This window comes from Notechis scutatus, chromosome 4 (assembly GCF_049901735.1).
Source record: "Notechis scutatus isolate UNSWTSFEM ecotype Mainland chromosome 4, rNotScu1.2, whole genome shotgun sequence".
Lineage (NCBI taxonomy): Eukaryota > Metazoa > Chordata > Lepidosauria > Squamata > Elapidae > Notechis > Notechis scutatus.
This window is the reverse complement of record NC_142012.1, coordinates 8,157,161-8,172,849: the sequence shown is the minus strand read 5'-3', so window position 1 is coordinate 8,172,849 and position 15,689 is coordinate 8,157,161. Positions and strand designations below refer to the sequence as shown.

General features: G+C 45.9%; 1 protein-coding gene across 1 annotated transcript in view; it reads right to left on the bottom strand.

Annotated features, from left to right (window-relative positions):
- The window catches only part of ADAMTS3 (ADAM metallopeptidase with thrombospondin type 1 motif 3), a 146,525-nt gene that overhangs the window by 7,663 nt on the left and 123,173 nt on the right, over positions 1 to 15,689 (bottom strand). The window contains exons 19-21 of the mRNA XM_087962722.1: positions 13,594 to 13,726; positions 9,030 to 9,237; positions 6,784 to 6,901 (exon numbers count right to left, since the gene is read on the bottom strand). Of these exons, the coding sequence (XP_087818848.1) occupies positions 6,784 to 6,901; positions 9,030 to 9,237; positions 13,594 to 13,726 (459 nt within the window). The remainder of the gene's footprint in view (positions 1 to 6,783; positions 6,902 to 9,029; positions 9,238 to 13,593; positions 13,727 to 15,689) is intronic.

The window sequence follows — 15,689 nt, the reverse complement described above, 5'->3', positions numbered from 1 at the left end:
CTCCATAAACAGAGGGATAGAATCAAGATGACGTGAAGTGTTAGTACCACTTTATAAGGCCACACTTGGAATCCTGCACCCATTTTTGGTCGCCACGATATAAAAAAGATGTTGAGACTCTAGAAAGAGTGCAGAGAAGAGCAACAAAGATGATTAGGGGGCGGGAGGCTAAAACATAGGAAGAATAGTTGCTGGAATTGGGTATGTCTAGTCTGATGAAAAGAAGGACTAGGGGAGACATGATAGTAGTGTTCCAGTATCTGAGGGGCTGCCACAAAGAAGAGGGAGTCAAGCACCTGAGGGCAGGACAAGAAGCAACGGATGGAAACTAATCAAGGAGAGAAGCAACTTAGAACTAAGGAGAAATTTCCTGATGATGAGAACAATTAATCAGTGAAACAACTTGCCTCCAGAAGTTGTGAATGCTCCAACACTGGAAGTTTTTAAGAAGAGATTGGACAACCGTGTAGGGTTTCCTGCCTAAGCAGGGGGTTGGACTAGAAGACCTCCATGGTCCTTTCCAACTCTGTTATTCGATTCTATTCTAACCCCTAATCAAGCAGAAGAGTATACTGTTCTGGACAAATGGCTGTCCAGCCTCCTTTTGAAAACCTCCAGTGATGAAGCACCTACAATTTTTGGAGGCAAGCCGTTCCACTGATGAATTATTCTCCCAGTCAGGAAATTTCTCCTTAATTCTAGGTTGGGTCTTTCTTTTAAAAAAATTCCACCTGTTGCTTCTTGTCCTGCCCTCTGCTGCTTTGGAGAATAGGTCAATCCCTTCTTCTCTGGGATAGCCCCTCAGGTATAGAAAACTACTATCCTATCACTCCTAGTCCTCCTTTTCTGTAGACTAGACCAGTGATCCCCAACCTTTTGACGCCGCCCGGTACCGGCATCAGCTGGGCGCCGCGCCCGTACGCATCAACTGGGCGCCGCCATCTTTTTGAAAAAGTGCTTCCGGTGACCTCACCGGAAGCACTTTTTCGCAAAAAGATGGCGGCGCCAGCGCTCGTGAGCTTTTTCGGGTAGAAATGGCTTTCTACCCGAAAAGCTCACCGAGCGCTGGCGCCGCCATCTTTTTGATGAAAAAGTGCTTCCGGTGAGCTTTCTACCCGGAAAAGCTCACCGGAAGCACTTTTACCAAAAGATGGCGGCGCCCAGCAACCAGCGGCCCGGTAAGACTTGTTCCGCGGACCGGCGGTTGGGGACCCCTGGACTAGACCTTCCTAGCTTCCTCAATTGTTCATCATTGAAGAGCAAATCTTTGTTGCTCTTCTTTGGACTCTTTCTTAAGGTCTCAACATCTTTTTTTTTTGTATCTTGGTGACCAGAACTGTATACTGTATTCCACATGTGGCCTCACTAGTGTGGTATAAAGTGGTACTAACCCTTCACATGATCTTGATACTCTACCTCCGTTGGTGTAATCTAGGACTGCATTAGCTTTTTTAGCAGCTGCAGCACGCTACTGGCTCATACTTAAGTGGTGACCCTCTAGAGCAGGGGTCCCCAACCGCCGGTCCGCGGACCGGTACCGGCCGTGGAACAAGCCTTACCGGGCCGCTGGTTGCTGGGCGCCGCCATCTTTTTGGTAAAAAAAGCTATTTTTCGGTAAAAAGATGGCGGCGCCAGCGGCTGGTGAGCTTTTCCGGTAGAAAGCCATTTCTACCCGAAAAGCCACTGAGCGCGCTGGCGCCACTTATTTTGACGTAAAATCACTTCCGGTGACATCACCGGAAGTGATTTTTCGTCAAAAAGATGGCGGCGCCAGCTGACGCCGAACCGGGCCGCGGCGCCCAGCTGACGCCGGAACCGGGGGCAAGCCGAGCGTCGCAGGTTGGGGATCCCTGCTCTAGAGCAGGGGTCTCCAACCTTTTGGACCTCAAGGACCACCAAACTCATAATTTCAAACCCCGCAGACCACTAATATGCATTTTGACTGACGGTGGCTTGCTGACGTTGGTGGGAAAGTTGGTCCCATATTCCAGAGCTGCAGTAGTCACAGGAGCAGTTACTCTTCCACCCAGGTGCACCAGGACTGCCGTGGACTGGAGGAGCTGCTCTGGGATGACCAAAGGGCCAGTCCTGTGACTACTGCAGCTCTGGAATATGGGACTGACTTTCCACCAATGTCAGCAAGCTATACCGGGGCGGATTTCCCTCCCCCACTGTTGGTCTTACCTTCCAGTTCCAGCTCTACTCAAGGTAAGGTTTGCGCTCGGATGAAGGGTGGGGCCCAACAGTTGGGTGGGCCATGTGGGCGGCGCAGCCTTGTGTTCCCACGCAGCCTGGATTAATTGCTTTGGGGGAGACATTTCTCTGCGGACCACCAAAATTTTCTCGCGGACCACCAGTGGTCCCCGGCCCACTGGTTGGCGACCACTGTTCAAGAGCAGGGGTCTTCAACCCTGGCAACTTTAAGACTTGTGGACTTCAACTCCCAGAACAAAGCTGGCTGAGGATTTCTGGGAGTTGAAGTCCACAAGTCTTAAAGTTGCCAAGTTTGGGGACCGCTGCTCTAAGAGTCTAAACCAACCCCCTCCTCAGGCAAGAAACGCTGTATCATTTCACACAGAGGTTTGTCCAACCTCTTCTTAAAAACTTCCAATGTTGGAGCATTGCAACTTCTAGAGGCAAGTAGTTCCACTGGTTAATTGTTCTCCACTGTCAGGAAATTTCTCCTTAGTTCTAGGTTGCTTCTCTCCTTGATTAGTTTCCATCCATCTTTTCTTGTCTTGCTTTCTGGTGCTTTGCAAAATAGGTGGACCCCCCTCTTCTTTGGGGCCGCCTCTCAAACATTGAAAGATTGCTATCCTGTCCCTCCCGTCCTTCTTTTCATTAAATTAGACGTACCCATTTCCTGCAACTGTTCCTTGTTATGTTTTAATTTCCAGTCCCCTAATCATCTTCATCGCTTTGCTCTGTACTCTTTCCAAAGTCTCAACATTATGATTCAAAGGGGTGTAAAGAAAATCCTGGGATCCTGCTAGGTTTGTTTTTACGGATGCAAATTCTTCCTATACTTTGTGTCACGAATGAGGTCCATTTAATAAGATTGTTTTGGACGTCTTGATAATTTGACTGGACAACCACTTGTCTGAAATGGTGTAGGGTTTCCTGCCTCAGCAGAGGGTTGGACTAGAAGACCCCCAAGGTCCCTTCCAACTCTGTTATTCTATTCTATTGTAAGACGTTGATAATGAAGCAGAAACATTCTATGGATTCTCAGAGTCCCCAAAACGGGTAAAGCTCTGCTTCCCTCTAGTGGCCACGATGTTTACAAACTTCCTAAAATGAAAAGCAAGCCATATACAGGTAAGCCTTGAGTTATGGCCACAATCGAGCCCAGAATTTATGTTGCTAAGTGAGACATTTCTTCAGTGAGTTTTGCCCCCATTTCATGGGTCTTTCTTGCCACAGTTGTTAAGTGAATTCTTGCATTGGTTCAGTTAGTGACACGGTTGTTAAATGAATCTGGCTTCTCCTTTGTGACTGTACTTGTCGGTCACAAAAGATGTGTCAAGCCCGAAATTGACATATATGTAGCCATTTTAGTTAGGCGTAGTATATATTCTTATTCTTACTTTCTCTGTGGCAGTCATGGCAGGGGAGGGTTTTGGGCTTGCCACATTCCTAAGTGGGGAGGAGTGGAGATAGAGAGAGTTGTTTAGGCTAGGTGGTTCTTCTTCCCATGGGAAAATGAGCTGTCCATGCTTAGGCCCCTTGAGTTGGAGATTTATGACATCAAGCAACGTTGAATTACTTCTATTGGAGAATGTGACTTTGGGGGGTTGTTTCTAACTTTTAATATTGTGGGGTAATTCCGGGTTGTGTCAGATCTGGAATTACAACAGACTTTGCCAATTTGATGCTTTCCTAAATAAAAGAATTTGTCTTGGAAGGTGGACTTTGTGCTTTTCTTTTTAAATGGATTTCATCACTTGGAAACCTGACATTATTCCGGATCTGATCATGTGATCCTGGGACGCTGCCACTGTCGTAAATATAAACCCGTTGACAAGCATCTGAAGGTAAGTCACGAGACCATGACAGTCAAGTGTGAAAAATGGTCATAAGTCACTTTTTTTTAGTGTCGTCGTAACTTTGAACGATCACTAAACGAATGGTTGTAAGCCAAAGACTACTTGCACTTGTTCAAGGATGTTTTTCTTACTGATCTTCTGCCTGACAACTTCCATACAACTTTGACCTGATTCAGGGGTGGGATTCCAACGGTTTGGCCCGGTTTGACTGAACCGGTAGCTTCAAAGATCATCTGGGAGCGAAACGGTTTGCTCCGACGATCAGCTGCTGGGCCCGCCGCCCGCCCGAGCTCCCATATTGGCCTTTATTTCCTGCTTTTCAACCTCAGCTGCATCGCACAGCACAGTGGATTGCCGTGCGTCAGCTGTTGAAGACAAGAGGGAGAGTGCAGGAGTGCAGGAGAAGGTCGGTAGGAAAGCCTCTGGACGCGTGCGAAGTGTGCATTTACCATGCACACGCGCAAGGCAGAGGTGGTGATTCAGCCAGTTCTGACCGGTTCTGGAGAACTGGTAGCGGAAATTTGGAGCAGTTCGGAGAACCGGCCAATCCCATCTCTGACTGGCCCCACCCCCGTCTATTCTCTGCCTCCCATTGAGTCCCAGCTGATCGGCTGGGTCTTCTTTGGTTGCCCTGCACAGGAGAACGGAGCAGGAAAGCAGGTTCGTGGAATGGGGAGGGAAGGGGGATTTTGCAGTATCCTTCCCCTGCCACGCCCACCAAGCCATGCCCACAGAACCGGTAGTGAAAAATTTTGAATCCCACCACTGGCACAAGGCATGCGTGCGCACTCAAAGCACGCACGCCACGCCACCAAACTGGTGGTAAACCCATTTGAATCCCATCACTGACCTGATTTCTAGAAAAGCTGGGCAACCTTTTCTCTGTGACAGCCCCTCAAAAATTGGAAGACTTCTAATATGTCACCCCTAGTCCTTCTCTTCATTAGACTAGACGTATCTAGTTCCTTCAACTGTTCATTGTATGGTTTAGCCTCCTTTCCCCTGATCCTCTTTGTTGCGCTTCTGTCTGCCCAAACTCTTCTTTAAAACTTCCAGTGATGGAGCACCCGCCACTTCCAGAGGGAAGCCTTTCCACTGGTTAATTATTCTTACTGTCAGGAAATTGGCTTGGATCTCTCTTTAATGATCTTCCAGCCATAGGAGTAAAAGAGAAAGGAGAGAAGCAACCCAGAACTAAGGAGAATTTTCCTGCCAGTGAGAACAATTGATCAGTGGAATGACAGAAGTTGTGGATGTTCCATCACTGGAGGTTTTTAAGAAGAGATTGGACAACCATTTGTCTGAAGTGGCGTAGGGTTTCCTGCCTAAGCAAGGGGTTGGACTAGAAGACCTCCAAGGACCCTTTCAGTTCTGTTCTATTCTTCTATTCTATTCTATTCTATTCTATTCTATATTCTATTCTATTCTATATTCTATTCTATTCTATTCAATTCGATTCTCTATTCTCTATTCTATTCTATTCTATTCTATTCTATTCTATATTCTATTCTATATTCTATTCTATTCTATTCTATATTGTATTCTGTTCTGTTCTGTTCTGTTCTATTCTATTCTATTCTATTCTATTCTATTCTATTCTATTCTATATTCTGTTCTATTCTATTCTATTCTATTCTATTCTATTCTATTCTATTCTATTCTATTCTATTCTATTCTATTCTATTCAAATGCTGGTTCTTTACAATCTATAAAATACTGGTGTATTTTGTTATTGCATTTCCTTTTACTTATTTGAACCTGAAATTAGATCCTGGACTTTTTTATTTTTATTTCATTTTTTTATCCTGTGATAAGACTAATGTATATATATAAAAGTGAAATACCACTCATGCATCATAACAAAATCTCCAGAACCATAAAGCCTACAAACTTGAAATTTGGCACATATCTTCCTCTTAGCTTCTAGGTGCTCACCAAGAAAGGGTTTTTTGAAATGACTATCAGAGCATTAGTATTTCCTATATTATTATTATTAACACACTCTGATGCTAAGGAGTTCTACTCCCCCTCCACACCTGAAAAGAAATCTCTTCCAAATGCAAAACACAAGCAGAGGAGAGGAGTTTCAGTTTCAGTTTTAGTTTCACAGCACCAAGCAGCTGTAGTACAGAACAGTTAAGCTAAGCCACGCCCAGGCTCCTTGCTTTCTCCTCCTTGCTCATACAGCAAATACTCTTTCAGTTTCCAAACAGCCCTCAACTCTCTCACACACTGACAGGATGCTAGCCAGATGAATATTGATGGATGGTGGTAGGCAGAGGCAGAATTTTTATTGCCTTATTTTCCTCCCCCAAATACTAAGCCCGACCACATAATTTTGTAGCCAAGCAGGGGTATCGAGTTAGTCAGTTAATAATAAGAGACTAAACCCCACTCCCTTCTAGCACTGATGATGTTACCCAGTTGGATAACAAAGCATCTTGTTGGGGAACTGCCAGCCAGGCTGGAAGGAGGGGTCAAGCGAGGGCCTAGCTTAGAGTCCTTGTGCAGCCGCTAGCAGCGTAAGCTTGACCTGCCACAAAATCCACGAAGCCTTCTGGTCATTCCTAGGAGAAGGCAAGCCTGGGTAGCTTTGTAACATAGGTAGCAGATAATAAAGTTACTGACTTTTGTTGTTTATGATTGGCTCTGCTTGCTTACATCTGCCTGCAGGAAAACAATCAAGCTCAGACATCACCAAAGACCCCACAATTCATAAATTACTACTACTGCTTACCATTACAGGGTGCAAGTTTGCAAACCCTCATGGATTCTGGCTTTTCTCCATCACACTGATCCCCTGTGCGGCATGACACCTGCCTGGATTCTGTCCCTTCACCACAGGTGACCGAGCACTACAAGAAAAATAACAAAGATCATATAAATAACTAGATTTCTGCATGTGAACGCCGAGTTATGCTACAGATGGATGCATTGGTATTTTTTTGGTAAAGTATGGAAATATGGACAGAAAGCTTCCCAGGAAAAAAATCCACAATCAGAATTCCTTGCTTGGATGTATAGAAAACAGTAGCCAAAGAGCTTTGTATACTTACTGGAGGCTAAAACTTATAAAGAACGGTTGCTGGAACTGGGTATGTCTAGTTTAAATAAAAAGAAGGACTGGGGTGACATGATAGCAGTGTTCCAATATCTCAGGGGCTGCCCCGAATAAGAGGGAGTCAAGCTATTCTCCAAAGCACGTGAGGGCAGGACAAGAAGTAATGGGTGGAAATTAATCAAGGACAGAAGCAACTTAGAACTAAGGAGAAATTTCCTGACAGTTAGAACAATTCATCAGTGGAACTACTTGCCTCCAGAAGTTGTAAATGCTCCAACACTGGAAGTTTTTAAAAGGAAGTTGAGATAACCATTTGTCTGAAGTGGTGTAGGGTTTCCTGCCTAGGCAGGGGGTTGGACTAGAAGACCTCCAAGGTCCCTTCCAACCCTGTTATTCTATTCTATTCAAACCATATTTGGCACACAGATAGTCCTAGACTTGCAACCATTCCTTTACTGATTGTTCAAAGTTACAACGGCACTAAAAATGTGATTTACAATGGCAAAAATGGAATAACTGTCTGAGATGGCTGATGAGGAAGAAGAGGAACAGCTGGGCCCAGTGCACGAATGCTCAGAAGGCAGAGGAGAGGAGAGCAGTGGAAATCTATGAGCCGGTCCTTGAGATGGAAGAGCCACCAGTGCTAGTGAAACCCCACCCTAGCTCTGGGGAGAAAAGGCAGGGGGCAGAGATGAATAGATGTGCCAAACAACTATTCATCCTCCAGATGGACAGACTTATTAGCCTGTGCTGAGAGAGAAACTTTTTGCCAGGGCAGCTGATGCACCTAATAAAGGAATTTTGAAGTTAACTTCAGAGGTTGGTTGTGTTTGGTCAGAACCCCTTCCCATTGAAGTGGTACCCATTTATCTACTTGCATTTGCAATCCTTCGAACGGCTAGGTCTGCAGGAGCTGAGGCAAGGACAGGAACTCACCCTGTCATACATTGCTCAGGTCTCAAGCTCGAACCGTCAGCTTCCCAGCTGGTCTTTAACCAGGAAGACATTGCACCCCTTAACAACCTAAACAGAAGAATACTAGTTCCTTCTGGATATAACTCAACAGTAAGGGCAGGAACCATTCTTAGATAGTGATCTCAAGGTCAAATCTTGGTCGGTAATCAAGAGTGTTGTCTTAGCCCTGGTTACTATTAGAATTAAATCTACAGTCACAGGAAAAAAAATAACCTTTCAAGAGTATCTGTGATGACTTGGGGCGTGGCACAAAGGCAACACAGTCAGATAATCAATAAGAGTCCCTTTATTAGCTCAAACTTAGCCCCCAATGTGCAGGTTACCTTCTGGCTGGAGAAAAACTCTCCCAGGAACAGCCTTTGACTGCAGAGAATTAAACCCAAAACATGGTCAACACAAACTGTAACTTTAAGTCCAATCAAGCCAAACTGAGGTAATTAGTTTGGCAGGGCAGGAGAAGAAATTCCAGACATGCAGGCACGACAAAACTCACATGGTTGGGAAGACACCAGGAACACAGATAAGCAATGACAACACAGGATAAAGTCACGTTTGCTCCCTGCAGCTGCTGCAGTCAGCATTCAGTTCTTATAAACTTTCATTCCCAGGTGTGGCTAATGAAGGGAATCAGGGCCCTTTCCTCCCCATAAGCCACGCAACCCATGTTGCTCTCTTCTCTGTTCCTCCCTGCTTGCCCTAGGATGAAGAGGGGGGTGGGCCTGGGTCTTCCTCTGAACTCCCTCTCCCTTGTTCTACCTCCTCCCTGCTCTGCCCAGCCGGACTTTGCTCTTCCCCAGCCTCCTCCACAGCCAACAGAGCCACACTCCCATTCCCTGTCAGCTGTTTGTCTTCCTCCTCATACTGACAGGGGCATGACAGTATCAGAAACTTGGACTTTAGCTCAGATTGTGCTAGTTTTCAGCAACAAAAAGGCTTTAGATGCTTACTGAACTCCACGGCCCTGTTTTCCATTGAGCCGGACATGGTGTTCTGTTACAAGGCCTGCGACTCTCCGGACGTTCTCCACTGCAGTACTTGAAATGGACGGAGCGGTTTGCACTGTCCTGAAGCGGCTGAACGCAACGTACACTTCGGATTTGATAACCGGACGTCCCACAGGTTTTGGTGCAGTGCTCCCATTCTTCTGATACCCAGCTGTAAAACAGAGAGAATGTTGTTGTTTTAATGCTGAAAAATGGAAGCCGATGGACAGGCATCATTGATGATCCATAAATGTGACAAAGGGTCCCTTTGAAGTGGGGAGAGGGGGGGTTAAGTGGCTTGATGACAATGCGTTAACTCCTTGTTGTGTTTTGTTTATTGTATTTTTCAGGACATATTTTTTTCAAGGGGGGATGCCTGTCAGCTTTGGAAGCCATATTAGTACCAGATGCTTCTACCAGGCATGATATTCCGCTCTGAAAAAAAAATCGGGGCCGGCCAAAAGAGACCCCCCGCCGCGTGCCCGGGAGCACCCGCTGCTTTCCTCGCCAGGGCCGGGCGGTGGCGTGTTGCACGGAGGCTGGTCTGTGGCTGGCCCAGCTCCCTTTTCCTGCCGCTCAGCGGCCTCCGCTCGCACCGCCCGGGCTCCGTTCAGGTATCCGGCTGGGGCTGTCAGGAGTTGCTACCGCCGGCGCAGCTCCACGTGGCTCCAGTCCCGCGTTGCCTCGGGAAGGAAAGGCAAAACCAGGAGCCGCTGCTGCCGTTGCAAGCGCCGCTGCGGCTCTTCCTTTTTGCCTTTCCCTTCCTGAGGCAACGCGGACTGGAACCGCGAGGAGCCGCGCCAGCAACTCCTGACTCGGGGCCTCTGAGGAGGAGGAGGAGGAGAGAAGAAGGGGTGGGGGAAAGGGGGGATTCCCAAAAAATCGAATTCCGATTTTAATCGGAAGAATATCATGCCTGTTCCACGCTGCCATATTCTTGAGCCTGAGAAAATGGGAGGGGGGGAAGTTCTTGGAGTATGTGTGGTTAGACATAATAGCATTCTTCTGCTAAGTCAAGGTCATGTTATTTCTGCACCTGGGTGAGGGGATGTCTCAAGTTGGGATGGGCGGTGATTGGGGCATGTAATGCAATGATTGGTGCAGGGGGTGGATTTGTAATATTTTACTTATTGAAGGGAAACCCGGAACTTTCAGATTCGGGATTTCCCAGATGTGCCAGTTTACTACTCTAATAAAAGGAATCTTTGAGCAGATGTCTGTCTTGGAGTTATTTGTTGGAGTTGAAGTTTTCTGGAACACTGACAAAATTATCCTTGCAGACTGAAGAATATCTGCGGGATAGCACTAGCACTTAGAGTTATATACCGCTTCACAGTGTTTTTACAGTCCTCTCTAAGCGGTTTACAGAGTCAGCCTATGGCCCCCAACAATCTGGGTCCTCATTTTACCCACCTCGGAAGGATGGAAGGCTGAGTCAACCTTCAGCCCGGTGGGATTCGAACTGCCAAATTGCAGGCAGCTGGCAGTCAGCAGAAGTAGCCTGCAGTACTGCACTCTGACCACTGCGCCACCACGGCTCATAAATGAAACATTAACTTTGAAACCCATTTGATTTATCTGGCATAGAATAAATTTTCCCAAATGGGCTTCTTCGTACAGGTAGTCCTCGATATATGACCACAATTGATCCCAAAATTTACCTCGCTAAGGGAGAAATTTGTTGTGTGAGTTTTGCCACGTTTTACAACGTTTCTTGTCAATCACTGCAGTTGTCAAATTAGTAACAGTCATTAAGTGAATCTGGCTTTCCCCATTGACTTTGCTTGTCGGAAGGTCAAGGGGATCATATGACCCTGAGACACTGCAACCGTCATAAATATGAGTCAGTTGCTAAGCATCTGAATTTTGATCACATGTCCATGGGGAGGCTGCATCAGTTGTAAGTGCTAAAAACCGTCACAAGTCACTTTTTTCAGGGCTGTCGTAATTTCAAACGGTCGGTGAATGAACTGTTGTAAGTCGAGGACTACCTGCAACTCACCACTCCGGTGTTTTATATTTTGATACACATTTTATATGTTCTTTCAATGAATTTGATGCATTTTGCAATGCCACATGAAATAAAGGGAACTGAGTTATTTCCATTTGCCGAGAATCAGCATCTTAATAAGGCAGAATCGTGAAAGCTCAGTGCTGGGGTCTAAGCCGATGTTTTCTCTTTGCTTACTGGGAGTCACGCTCACTCTAAATGAACATGACTCTGCATGATATTCTCTTGTAATTTAAGACAAAGGATGCACAGTTTTCCTCTGTTGTTCCTTGGAGCACAGAAAAGCTTGCCCAGGGCTGGTATAATATTACAGATGAGGCTGGAATCCCATTTTTATGGCCAATCTTCAGACTTATAGATTGGAAGCTTATTCTATTCTATTCTATTCTATTCTATTCTATTCTATTCTATTCTATTCTATTCTATTCTATTCTATTCTGTTCTATTCTATTCTATTCTATTCTATTCTATTCTATTCCATTCCATTCCATATATTCTATAACCTATTCTATTCTACTCTATTCTACTCTACTCTACTTCACTTCACTTCACTTCACTCCACTTCACTCCACTTCACTTCACTCCACTCCACTTCACTCCACTCCACTCCACTCCACCCCACCCCACCCCATCCCTTCCCATTTTTTTATTTATTTACTGGATTTTTATTCCACCTTTATGACTTTATAAGGAACTCATGGTGGCGAACATTCCTAGTATTCCTTCTTCCTTCTTCTATTTTCTCCACAACAACAACAACCCTGTGAGGTGAGTTGGGTTGAAAAAGAGTAACTGACCCAAAGTCATCCAGTCGGCTTTCATGCCTAAGGTGGGGCTAGAACTTACTGTGATTGCCTCAAAGTCACCCAACCACTTTTCATGCCTAAAGTGGGACTAGAATGCCCAGTCCCCTGGTGATTGGCCCAAAGTCACCCAACCAGCTTTCATGTCTAAGGCGGAAATAGAACTCCCAGTCCCCTGGTGATTGGCCCAAAGTCACCCAACCAGCTTTCATGTCTAAGGCGGAAATAGAACTCCCAGTACCCTGGTGATTGGCCCAAAGTCACCCAACCAGCTTTCATGTCTAAGGCGGAAATAGAACTCCCAGTCCCCTGGTGATTGGCCCAAAGTCACCCAAGCAGCTTTCATGTCTAAGGCGGAAATAGAACTCCCAGTCCCCTGGTGATTGGCCCAAAGTCACCCAACCAGCTTTCATGTCTAAGGCGGAAATAGAACTTACAGTCCCCTGGTGATTGGCCCAAAGTCACCCAACCAGCTTTCATGCCTAAAGTGGGACTAGAACTCCCAGTCTCCTGGTGATTGGCCCAAAGTCACCCAACCAGCTTTCATGCCTAAAGTGGGACTAGAACTCCCAGTCCCCTGGTGATTGCCCCAAAGTCACCCAACCAGTTTTCATGCCTAAAGTGGGACTAGAACTCCCAGTCCCCTGGTGATTGGCCCAAAGTCACCCAACCAGCTTTCATGCCTAAAGTGGGACTAGAACTCCCAGTCTCCTGGTGATTGCCCCAAAGTCACCCAACCAGTTTTCATGCCTAAAGTGGGACTAGAACTCCCAGTTTCCTGGTGATTGCCCCAAAGTAACCCAACCAGTTTTCATGCCTAAAGTGGGACTAGAACTCCCAGTCTCCTGGTGATTGCCCCAAAGTCACCCAACCAGCTTTCATGCCTAAAGTGGGACTAGAACTCCCAGTCCCCTGGTGATTGGCCCAAAGTCACCCAACCAGCTTTCATGCCTAAAGTGGGACTAGAACTCCCAGTCTCCAGGTAATTGCCCCAAAGTAACCCAACCAGTTTTCATGCCTAAAGTGGGACTAGAACTCCCAGTCTCCTGGTGATTGCCCCAAAGTCACCCAACCAGCTTTCATGCCTAAAGTGGGACTAGAACTCCCAGTCTCCTGGTGATTGCCCCAAAGTCACCCAACCAGTTTTCATGCCTAAAGTGGGACTAGAACTCCCAGTTTCCTGGTGATTGCCCCAAAGTAACCCAACCAGTTTTCATGCCTAAAGTGGGACTAGAACTCCCAGTCCCCTGGTGATTGGCCCAAAGTCACCCAACCAGTTTTCATGCCTAAAGTGGGACTAGAACTCCCAGTCCCCTGGTGATTGGCCCAAAGTCACCCAACCAGCTTTCATGCCTAAAGTGGGACTAGAACTCCCAGTCCCCTGGTGATTGGCCCAAAGTCACCCAACCAGTTTTCATGCCTAAAGTGGGACTAGAACTCCCAGTCTCCTGGTGATTGGCCCAAAATCACCCAACCAACTTTCATGCCTAAAGTGGGACTAGAACTCCCAGTTTCCTGGTACCTAGGCCAGCACCTTAACCACCACCCCAAACTGCCTCTCCTTCGTCAACACATATAAAAACAAGACTGTCAATGAGTGAGTCTACATTTAGTTTACTTAAGGAGAGATGCTATGCTCTGCAAGAGCAAGTTCCTTTGTTCCACCTGAGTGGCCAGCACGAATTACATTATGGGGAAGCAAGCAGATGCTTACAATGGCTGAGTGCATTCCTGAAGGTTACACATCCTACGAATTGGTTTAGGCTTTTTACTGGCATCACAGAAACCGCGTTGCACCATTTTGCTATCACTTTTCCTGCGGCAGCCATATTTGGTATATTGGAAACCTGGAGGGAGAGCAGATAATATCTGTGTTAATAGCAATAGCACTTAGGCTTATTTATTTATTTATTTTGTCAAGCATGCATTTGATAATATATATAAGTATAAACATGATTATTAATACATGAAATAGATACAAATAAAAGGCAACATTAAGACAGGGACGGTAGGCACGCTGGCGTGCTCATGCACGCCCCTTACAGACCTCTTAGGAATGGGGTGAGGTCAACAGTAGACAGTCTGAGGTTAAAGTGTCTGGGGTTAGGGGAAGAAACCACAAAGCCAGGTAGAATATTCTAGGCATTGACTCTGTTGCTGAAGTTGTATTTCCTGCAATCAAGATTTATGCGGTTTACCCTGAGTCTGTATCTATTGTGTGCTTGTGTAATGTTGAGGTTGAAGCTGAAGTTGTCATTGACGGGTAAGACATTGTAATGCACAATTTTATGTACTACGCTTAGGTCAGACCGAAGGCGGTGTAGTTATAAGTTATCTAAGCCTAAAATGTCAAGTATAGAGGCATAGGGTATTCTGTTGCGAGTAGAAGAGTGGAGATTTATAGACCGCTTCACAGTGCTTTACAGCCCTCTCTAAGCTATTTACAGAGTCAGCCTCTTGCCCCCCCAACAATCTGGGCCCTCATTTTACCCACCTCAGAAGGAGGGAAGGCTGAGTCAACCTTGAGCCGGTCAGGATCAAACTCCTGGCACTTGGCAGAATTAGCCTGCAATGCTGCATTCTAACCACTGCATCGCCACGAAGGAGAATGAGAAAGGGAATTACGAGAGGGAGGGAGGGAAGGAGGAAGGAAGGAAGGAAGGAAGGAAGGAAGGAAGGAAGGAAGGAAGGAAGGAAGGAAGGAAGGAAGGAAGGAAGGAAGGGCAATAGCACTTAGACTTATATACCACTTCACGGGGTTTTAGAACCCTCTCTAAGCAGTTTACAGAGTCAGCCTCTTGCCCCCAACCATCTGGCTCCTCATTTTACCCATCTCAGAAGGATGGAAGTTTGAGTCAACTCTGAAACTGATGAGATTTGAACTACCAAACTGCAGGCAACAGAAGTAGCCTGCAGTACTGCACTCTAACCACTGCACCACCGTGGCTCACTGTGGTTCAATGAAAACCTAGCTAAAGATAATGCAAACCTTTCGTCTTCATGATTTATCAAAGGCTGGGAACAAAAACACTGACATTGTCAGGTGTAAAAGACCAAGGCCACATGTAAAGTTCCAGTGAAAGTGATTTATTGCTTCTGCCTATGCCCAGGAATCTAGTCAACTCACGCCCCAAAGGTGCCTTTTCTGAGGAAACTGGACTTTCTTGTTTTTTTTCTTTGAGGATGTTTTGCTTCTTCAGCTCTGACTGGATGGAGGGGAATGGAAGGATTTATATTCCTTGCAGACAGCTGGTCATTTGCATCCTTTTAGAGGGTCATTGAGGCTACCTGGAGGTTTATCCATGTCCTCCAAGTGGCCTCAAGGACTCTCTAAAAGGATGCAAATGACCAACTGTCTGCAAGGAACATAAATCCTTCCATTCCCCACTCTCCTGTCAGATTGCTTCTCTCCTTGATTACTTTCCGTCCATTGTTTCATGTCTTGCCTTCTGGTGCTGTGGAAAATATTTGAATTTCCCGCGACAATCATCCCCTCTCTTTTCCTAAAAATGTACACTTGTTTGCATGTTTCAGATAAATGTATATTTACTAAAATGCATATTAAAATCGTGTGTACTCAAGAAAATATTTTAGGGAATGTTCATTTTATGGAAACCCATTTTAAAAATGGATTTTTCAAAATCAACCATTGAGGAGATTTATTAGAGAAAATATAATAGGACAGAACATATTTATGAACAGCGATGGATTATCAACCTATCCAGAGGTGGGCTGCTGCAGATTTGGACCAGTTTTCCCAAACCCCTTGTTCCAACTGGCTGAATTCTACCACTTCCTTTGTGAGGAGTG